General features: G+C 39.9%; 1 protein-coding gene across 1 annotated transcript in view; it reads left to right on the forward strand.

Annotated features, from left to right (window-relative positions):
• MYO3B (myosin IIIB) overlaps positions 1 to 8,104 on the forward strand; it is a 375,922-nt gene extending 367,818 nt beyond the window's left edge. Inside the window, 3 exon segments of the mRNA XM_036857648.1 lie at positions 5,730 to 5,836; positions 6,211 to 6,257; positions 7,966 to 8,104. Coding sequence (XP_036713543.1) covers positions 5,730 to 5,836; positions 6,211 to 6,257; positions 7,966 to 8,104 — 293 coding nt within the window.
• The last annotated feature ends 1,973 nt before the right edge of the window (positions 8,105 to 10,077 follow it).

The following is a 10,077-nucleotide window of genomic DNA, read 5'->3' on the forward strand; positions in this document are numbered from 1 at the left end:
AATTGAAAACTTGCACTCCCAGACATAATTTCTCCCCTTCTACTCCCTGTCAAGGCTCTGCGCATCCCTGACATAGCCCATGCCTCAGCAGATCAGGAGCAAATGCTTTACAACACACTGGTTGTTTATCTGAAATTCAAATCTAGCTCGGTGTCCTTTTTTTTTTTCCTAAATCTGACAACCCTAATTCCATAGATTTCATAATTCCATAATTTTCCAAACACTGCATTTTTAAGGTAGTGCAGATTATTGCAGACTTTCTGCCAGTGTGGTTCTTATTGGGAAGGGAAGATTTAAGATGGTCTAGTACCGTGTCTCTCAGCCATGGCTGCACATTAGAACCACCTAAGGAGATAAAATATATGATATATATATATATATATATATATATATATATATGAGATAGATAGATAGATAGATCTATCACGGTCCTGATCTGAGCACTGGTATTTTAAAAAGCGGAACATCTGCTGTAGTGTGAAGAAAATGACCCTAAGTAGGGTATATCTCGTAACTCTATGTAGGATTTGCCATCTGTAAATCTAGAACGCTGAACACTCTGTTTGCCTCAAGGGCTCAAGAGGATGTTTTACTTGGCAAGTGACGTTGGGAATGCCTCATCCACAAAATGGCAATCAGATCAGCAGTCCTACTGCTCAGAAGGTATCCATATCTGCAGAGGCCTCAAGGACGGTACAAAGACTATGGCTCTCCCAGTATGCCCTCTCCCAAGAACCCTGCTCACTGCCTGTCCACTCCTCAGGGACCTGGAATCCATACTGTCCCACCCAGGACGGGGAACATTTGGGCTGCATGTGCCATCCTGCCGTCCCTGTGGTTGTCCTTCCCCCGCTGCAAGCCCAGCTAGGAAATTTACCAGAACGGGCACATCTGTAATGGGTGATGGAAAGTGAAACTAAGTGTTAGGAGACAATGTTAGGCAAGAGCATTTGTGGCCAGAATAGCTGTAACTCAGCAAGTCAACTAGAGTAAAGGAAGTCATTTCCTTCTTCATCTCTGAGACCCTGGGAGAAAACAAAAAGCCTCATTTTGTAACTTAAAATTGTGTTTGAATTAGGGTTGCCAGATTTAGGGGGAAAAAAGTACACCTGGCTAGATATGAATTTCAGATAAACAACCAATCACTTTTTAATGTAAGTGTGTTCTGAATATATACTTACACTCAGAAGGTATTGGTTGTTCATCTGAAATTCAAATTTAACTGGGTACCCTGTATTTGATCTGGCAACTCTAGTTTGGATATACCTGGATGTTCAATAAAGAAAATTGAAATATTAAATTTCCAAACCAGTTGTTTAAAGGTACGGAACAAAGCCATCAACTAAATTCAGCCATTTGTCTCTCACCAAGGACTTGGCTAATTGTGCCGCCACACAATGATCTGGAATTAGGGAATAAGGAGTATGCACTTCCTGGTGCTCTTGAAACTCTCTCCATATATCTCCAGTTTATTACAGAGTTCTGTGACAGCTCAGAAGAGAAGGGTGTGTTCAAGGTCTCAACTATGAAATCAAAAAGTGCAGGGGGAAAAGAAATGTACAGGGATTCCTGAAAGGAAAGAGAACCTATGTTAAGTTCAAACTGGTATTCATGATATGATATACTTTTAAAAAGCACAACAGGTAGGTAGCACCCAGAGTATTACAAACTGGAGAATTTGGCTTGGCTTACAAATATTTGTGTGAAACGGAAGTTGGCTACTTACAGAATATGAACATCATTGTCTTCAAAGTAATAACTCATATTCTAATGTATATCTTCAAACTTGAACTGCCCAGCTTATCTACATAAACTAGTCAAATGAACTAGGAAAGTGTCAGATAACCCTATTGTTTTGTATCTCCTGTGAGCAAACTGACTGGCTCAAGAGCCAAAAGACACGGGTTAAGCTTCCACTCTGCCACTTACAGATTTAGCCTTTGTTACCTATAGTTTCTTTATATATTGAAAGAAATCATAATTCTTGTCCTACATGCCTCATTAATTTTTTATTTTTAAGTTTTTAAGGGAAAAAATCATGACAAACTTCTCAAAGTGCACACATATTTAGATTTAATCAGTGTGCCATATGCTATTTTGTATTTGCTTCTTTTTCTGAATTTTGAATTTTCATCTATCAGTATCATACCCATATTTATCCTCATTGGTGTCTTCATGGTATGACATCATATTTATATCTCAGAGTTAACTTGTCCCCAATTATCAAATATTTATCATGTTTCTAGCTTTTTTCTGTTAAAGAAAGTATTGCTTCTAGCTTTTTTCTGTTAAAGTATTATATCCATCTTCATACAAACGGTATTTTTTTCTCTTTTGGTTTACTTTGTTGGGACATGTTCCTTGGAACAAGTTGCTTAGCTTTTGCTATCTATTGTCAGGTAACTTCAGGAGAAGTGGAGCCTATGGACTCATCTGTGTACCTGGGGCCTCTCCCACATTGTCTTTTTACTTTTTGATTTATCCTAATTAATAGAAAGACAGTAGTAATTGTTTTAATTGAAGGTCTTTGTCAAGGTGGCTGAATGTTTTTCAATATCTCATTTCATAATTGTATTTCAACATGTATTAATATTTCTCCATCTTTCTCTTGCCTCAGCCTTTCCACATTATGGATAATAGACTTTTGTGTCTATATTTTTAAATTTGTTTTTATCTTTCTGTTGCACTTTCTTTCATCTTAAGGTTTTGTTACTGTCCATCATATAGAATATTTTACTTTAATATAATTGAACCCATCCTTGTCCCTAATATCTTCTTCCACATTTAAGATATATAGTCTATTTCATTTCCTTCTAAAGTTTTTATGGGAATGTTTAAAATGTTTAACTACATAGCTCATCTGGAATTTATTGTGGCTGGTGAGAATCAAGAATTATATTGAGAAAAGTAAAAGATTTAGAATTAAAAAAAATTAATTTGAGTCTAACAGCAATAGCTATGGACTTAGGCAAGTCACTTAACCTCTTAAGACTCAATGTCCTCTATTAGACTGAAGGCAGGGACCTTGTCTTTTTTCTTTTTGTCTTCCCTACAATACTGAGCAAAGTTCCTTACATATAGAATAAGTTTTTGTTTTTTTTGTTTTTTGTTTTTTAAACCTCACGTTTGTTTTATTTATTTTTATTTTTGGCTGCGTTGGGTCTTCGTTTCTGTGCGAGGGCTTTCTCTAGTTGCGGCAAGCGGGGGCCACTCTTCATCGCGGTGCGCGGGCCTCTCACTATCGCGGCCTCTCTTGTTGCGGAGCACGGGCTCCAGACACGCAGGCTCAGTAGTTGTGGCTCACGGGCCTAGTTGCTCCGCAGCATGTGGGATCTTCCCAGACCAGGGCTCGAACCCGTGTCCCCTGCATTAGCAGGCAGATTCTCAACCACTGTGCCACCAGGGAAGCCCTAGAATAAGTTTTATAAGGCCTATATTTAAGTTACATTTTTTGCATATTGCTATCCAGTTGTTCCAAGAGCAGTAATTGAATAATGATTCATTTCCCAATTATTTATTTGGTTGTTTGTGATCGATCATATATCAGTGATACTCAGATTTGTTCCAATGGCAAAGCACCTGGAAGTTGTGGCACTTCTTGCAAAACATCATGAAATATGGAGATATTAAAGTTAAAATAATGAAAATTAAAATTTGATGCTAAATCAGACACCAGTTTACATTAGATTCTAGTATGGTATAGATACCACCAGATACCAACAGTTTGTCTTAATTTATGGGAAATGTTAAAATAGGGAAAATTCAATCCAATAACTGAATTCTTTCTAAGAATCAGGAAAAGAACACCCACCTATGAAACAGCAAGTTCATCAAGAGCAAAACTTGAGAACCACGTCTTATAGTAAGCATTCCCAGTTGAGAATATAAAATAAAAGCTTCTGATCAATTGTAAACTTTACATAAAGTCCAACTGAATGGGGCTGAATGTCAGCTGAACCCCAAAACTATTTAAGATCAGTCTTTTGAGTTGTCAAGTTTGGAATTCCTGTAATAGTAGAAAGTCTAAGAGGGAGTAGATGTCAGATCTCCATTGCATGCTCACACCAGCAACCTTAACTCTAGATGCTTCTGTTCATTAATCTATGAATCAAAGGAGATAACATAAAAGAACCTCACAACCTCATGTTCTACCATATTTCAGAATATGAACTTCACAAAGCGTATGGAGGTAGGTATGTTGGAACTATCAGAAAGTACCCTTATCAATTCTGGATTCCTTGTACTCTGAGGATGATGCCAGTACAAGAGTCTGGAATCCTCTTCTCTGCACAGTTCCTGAAGATGTGGACAGGGATGTCTGTTAAGGTTACTGGAACCTTCTGCAAGCACCATCACTTGGCTATGCTAATTAATATTTTTTCATGGAGCTTACTTTTACTTAAATTTGACTTTTTAAAACAATTTTTTTATTAAGAAAGACAATATGCTGTAGTTTTTTTTAACTGCTAGAACAGGAGGTAAGAGATCTAGGGTTGGGTCCCCACTCTGCCACTTGAACTGGGTTGTGTCATTCATTTTTTCCTTTTATGAAAAAATAGGTATTTAGAATGGATGGTTCCTAAAGTCCTGTATGGTTCTAATAGTCTTGTTTAAACATAGATATGTTCCAATTCAAAAAAAAAAGATGCAAAACTTCATACTTAGGAAATTGATAATTCACTATTCATTATGGTCCTTGCTGAGTCATTCTTCACTTAGAAAATTTCCCCAGAATTTCCTTGTGTAGTAGGAATCTCTAATGAAATCAAACTATGATTCCAAATACAAAGCTCCAACTCTTTTTTATAAATAATTAGTTTATGGTATACCCTTGATCCAAGAAAGTGATATGTCTTTTCCAAACCATGACATTCATGAGCAATATTTTATGGCAGCTGTGTATGCGTGCATGCAGGCACGCGCGCGCGCGCGCATGCGCGTGTGTGTGTTGGCAAGAAGTTAGAACTGCTGAATCCTGATTCAGATATAGTGCCAAAAGGACAGCAGATTTCACGAAAATCAGCTGCTTGGAAGGGAAATAAATCATGACTTTGTTGGACCTGTGGTTTCTTAATTTCTAGTACAGTCTTGGTCCAGGGTTCCAAAATCAGGACTAACACGGAGAGGCTGCTCCGTGAAATCGTGCAATCATCCTTTCCCCTTCTTTACACTACCTCCAGAGACTGCATGGATCAGTGGCATTGTTCAAAGCATTTCAGAAAATACTAGCTCAAGCCATTTGCCCTCCAAAATGTATCCCCCCAAAATGTATCCCACCAAAAGGTTTGCTTCTCATCTACCCAAGAGTGTGTGTGCTCCAGATGTCTTTGAACTCTCACTGTAGGATGTGGTGCAAACTGCCCCAGATTGCCTTCATTGCCTTAACTGAGTTATCTCACCAAGAGGGCATTCTCTACTCTACAAAGGCTGATGACCAACCTCTACTTCACCAGCATGGACAAACCAATTTGCTTTCCGTCACTCTTGACTGCTGACTCAGATAAGAAAGATGAAGGCAAAGTCCCGACAGCTGCCCTTGTTTACACTTAGCAGTCTGTGTGTGTGTGTGTGTTTAGCATGATATTTCTCCTAATATTAGCTAAGGTCTAACGTGCCCGTTAAAACAGGACAGAGTTTCTGCTAAGTGCATTTATGCGATGAGAAATTTTACACTCAATTTTCTCAAAACCTCAGATGCTTTACAGTAAAGTTTTGCTATCCTGTTGCAGATTCAGAAAATGGTCTTGCACAGAAGCAGCGAACACCTCACCGAAGATGTCAGCAGCCCAAAATGTTGAGTAGTCCTGAGGACACCATGTACTATAACCAGTTAAATGTGAGTTCAAAGTGGCCATAAAGCTGTTTCACTGGCTTTGTTTCCAGTTAATAATTCTGTTATTAATACCTGTTCCAGCCCCTCCAGCCCCGCCCCCACTCTCTTATACTCTCCTCTTGAACATGTGCTTAGGCCCTTTATCTGTTGCTTTCATGTCAGGATGTCTGCCTTCACGGTGAATAATTGATGTGGTTTATCAAAGACGAGCAAGATGCATGCTTCATCAGGCTCACTTGAGCCCTTTGATCAAAAAAATTATGCTGTGACTTCTGATATTATCAGCATCTGCTTGCATTCAACACAAAATCACTTTGAATTAAAAATTAACGACTTGCTGCTTTGCTTTGACTGTGTGTTCTTGGCCCTCTCCACAGGGAACTCTAGAATATCAAGGGAGCAAGAGGAAGCCAAGAAAACTTGGGTAAATATCTGTCTTCTTAGTTCTAAGCAACTGTAAACAGAAGGGGTCCTTTGTGATATTATAGAAAATGCAAAACTTTCCAGAGAGGCTTCTAAAAATATGCAGTGGGGATATCACCACTATTATTGACACTGGAAACTACTTTTCACAGTAGCAAGTATACAAAACTTGAATCTATTCTGTCTGAAAAGACTGAAATTCCCACCAAAAGGCAAATGTTATTTTTCATAATTATCCTAGGAAATTGTACTGTCCTCATAATTTGAGACAAGTATCAGGCTGTATAAATCAGGCTGTATAAATCCCACAAATCAGAGCACTCCATGCAGTGCAAATAGGCCCCTTCCCCCACATTCCCCTACCCGTGGACCTTAAAGGTGCACAAAGGAAAATTTCCCCCAGTGGTTAGCCAGGGACACTATGGAGTTTGTGGCTGATTTGCCTGTTAGAATCTCGATTAAGAATAGGAGTGAGACTGGTCAGAGTGGCCATCATCAAAAAATCTACAAACAATAAATGCTGGAGAGGGTGTGGAGAAAAGGGAATCCTCTTGCACTGTTGGTGGGAATGTAAATTGATACAGCCACTATAGAGAACAGTATGGAGGTTCCTTAAAAAACTAAAAATAGAACTACCATACGGCCCAGCAATCCCACTACTGGGCGTATACCCTGAGAAAACCATAATTCAAAAAGAGTCATGTACCACAATGTTCACTGCAGCTCTATTTACAATAGCCAGGACATGGAAGCAACCTAAGTGTCCATCATCGGATGAATGGATAAAGAAGATGTGGCACATATATACAATGGAATATTACTCAGCCATAAAAAGAAACGAAATTGAGTTATTTGTAGTGAGGTGGATGGACCTAGAGTCTGTCATACAGAGTTAAGTAAGTCAGAAAGAGAAAAACAAATACAGTATGCTAACACATATATATGGAATCAAAAAAAAAATGGTCATGAAGAACCTAGGGGCAAGACGGGAATAAAGATGCAGACCTACTAGGGAATGGACTTGAGGATACGGGGAGGGGGAAGGGTAAGCTGGGACAAAGTGAGAGAGTGGCATGGACATGTATACACTACCAAATGTAAAATAGATAGCTAGTGGGAAGCAGCCGCATAGCACAGGGAGATCAGCTCGTTGCTTTGTGACCACCTAGAGGGGTAGGATAGGGAGGATAGGAGGGAGGGAGATGCAAGAGGGAAGAGATGTGGGGACATATGTATATGTATAACTGATTCACTTTGTTATACAACAGAAGCTAACACACCATTGTAAAGCAATTATACTCCAATAAAGATGTTAAAAAAAAAAAGGTACAGATGTAAAAAAAAAAAAAAGAATAGGAGTGAGGTAGGTAATTGGTACTAGTCTGAGAACTAAAGAAGGTCAGGAAGGGAACTTTCTCATCTAGATGGAATCAGACAAGTTAATTCTCATAAATTAAGTTGCAATATGATTACAGTTTCCAGATACCACTAAATTGGGCCCATTATTAGTGTGTGACCTAGATGTGAAAGGCTTTGTGGATCAGACGCCAGTTCCTCCAGGCTGGGGGACCCTGAGCTACCATAAGCTGCCCCCCTAACTCAGTGTTGGGGCCCAACCCTGTTCCAAGTACTCACACAACTTAAGCTGCCCCATTGATGACTGCTGCACTTGTTTTCTTTTTCTGCTGAAACTCTTTCCTTTGTTGCAGCCAAATCAAAGTGCTTGATGGGGAAGATGACTATTACAAATCTCTGTCACCTGTGGGCTCTATCCCCGAGGAGGACAGCTCAGCCCACCCTCTCTTTTTTTCTTCATCCTCAAAGGGAGCATCTTCTGCTCAGCACTGAGCTGTACTTCCTGCCCCCCAAGTCTGTCGAGGGTAAGAACAATCATGGTTATTGACTGATTGTCATTTAATAAGAAAGTCGTGCAATGGGGTCAGCTTCTATGGACATGTGGTCTGTTCTGGAGCCTTACTGAACAATTTTCAGATTTCAAACCATTTTCTCCTACCTCTATCACCCTCCCCACATCTGCTGTGTAGCCTGACCTAGGCAACCTTTCCTTTCCTCATCCCATGGGTCCCTCTGGGACACTGAGCACACCTCCACTACAGCAATAACCATCATTCATGCCCCCAACATCTAAGAGGGTATCAGTCTCACGTGTGGACACTGATGGTATTTCTTTATTTTTCTCACCATGTCATTCCATGCAGAATCGGGCCCTGTGGGACACTGAGCACACCTCCACTACAGCAGTAACCATCATTGATGCCTCCAACATCTAAGAGGGTATCAGTCTCACTTGTGGACACTGATGGTATTTCTTTATTTTTCCCACCATATCATTCCATGCAGAATCCGCCCCTGTGAAAATCCAGGAGTCCCTTTCCTCCTCGCGTCTACACTGCATCCCCTTCCCCTTTGCTGGTCTTTTCTACCCCATCCTGCCTCTCCCCAGGGTCAGGGCTCCATTGCTGAGTGCCCCCATCCTTGAGGAGTACACTCAAGGTCTCTGAGGCCAGGATAATTTTTCATGCTCAGGGGAACCTGAATCTTTCAGGTTCTTCCTTTAAGACAAATGAACCCCTCTCTTGCTAATTATTATCCTGATAAGGCCTTTGCCTCTTTATTCTACCTTACCAAGACACCCCCATCAACTTGGCAGTAAAAAGAAAGGAATGTGATGGAAAGAAAATCTGGACCTGTCAGAGTCCGTGTCACATCGTTTTGTAACTGTCCATTCTCTGGTTGGCTGTCTCCATGAGGCTGTGTGTGGCTGCAAGGGAAGCATTTTGTCTCGCCTACCTTTCTGTGCACAGAGCCTAGCACGGTGCCTGGCACAGAGAGGACATCCAGTAAATGCCCACCCTTGAGTGAGTGGAGAGACTTAGTTACACAACATATCTGACAGGAAAGTTACTTTCAATTATATGTGATAGACTATTAATCACTTTTATACACCATAAGCTCTGATTTTTCAATGAAGTTTGGGCTAGTCCTATTGTAATGATGTTTTACCATATATTATATTACTCAGTGTGATTCAATACAACAAGCTTTTTGAGTAACTACTCTGTGCATAACAATATGTGAGAGATTGCTGTGTGATATGAAAACCTAACAAGACCCTTTCTCTAGAAAAGATGTTCTTAACATTCTTCTTGCGGGGTGCCTTCAAGATGGCAGAGGAGTAAGAAATGGAGATCAAATTCCTCCCCACAAATACATCAAAACTACATCTACATGTAGAACAACTGTTACAGAACACGTACTGAACGCTGGCAGAAGACCTCAGACTTCCCAAAAGGCACCCTCAGATAACCTACATGCAGAGGCGGGTCCAAATCCAAAGCTGAACCCCAGGAGCTGTGCGAACAAAGAAGAGAAAGGGAAATCTCTCCCAGCAGCCTCAGGAGCAGCGGATTAAATCTCCACAGTCAACTTGATGTACCCTGCATCTGTGGAATACCTGAATAGACAATGAATCATCCCAAAATTGAGGCAGTGGACTTTGGGAGCAACTGTAGACTTGGGGTTTGCTTTCTGCATCCAATTTGTTTCTGGTTTTATGTTTATCTTAGTTTAGTATTTAGAGCTTATTATCATTGGTAGATTTGTTTATTGATTTGGTTGCTCTCTTCCTTTTTTTTAATATATATTTATATTGTTTTTCTTTTTTCTCTTTTTGTGAGTGCGTATGTATATGCTTCTTTGTGTGATTTTGTCTGTATAGCTTTTCTTTTGCCATTTGGCCTAGGGTTCTGACTGTCCTTTTTTTTTTTTTTCTTTGTATAGTTTTTAGCGCTTGTTATCAT

This window comes from Balaenoptera musculus, chromosome 7, assembly GCF_009873245.2.
Source record: "Balaenoptera musculus isolate JJ_BM4_2016_0621 chromosome 7, mBalMus1.pri.v3, whole genome shotgun sequence".
Classification (NCBI taxonomy): Eukaryota; Metazoa; Chordata; class Mammalia; order Artiodactyla; family Balaenopteridae; genus Balaenoptera; species Balaenoptera musculus.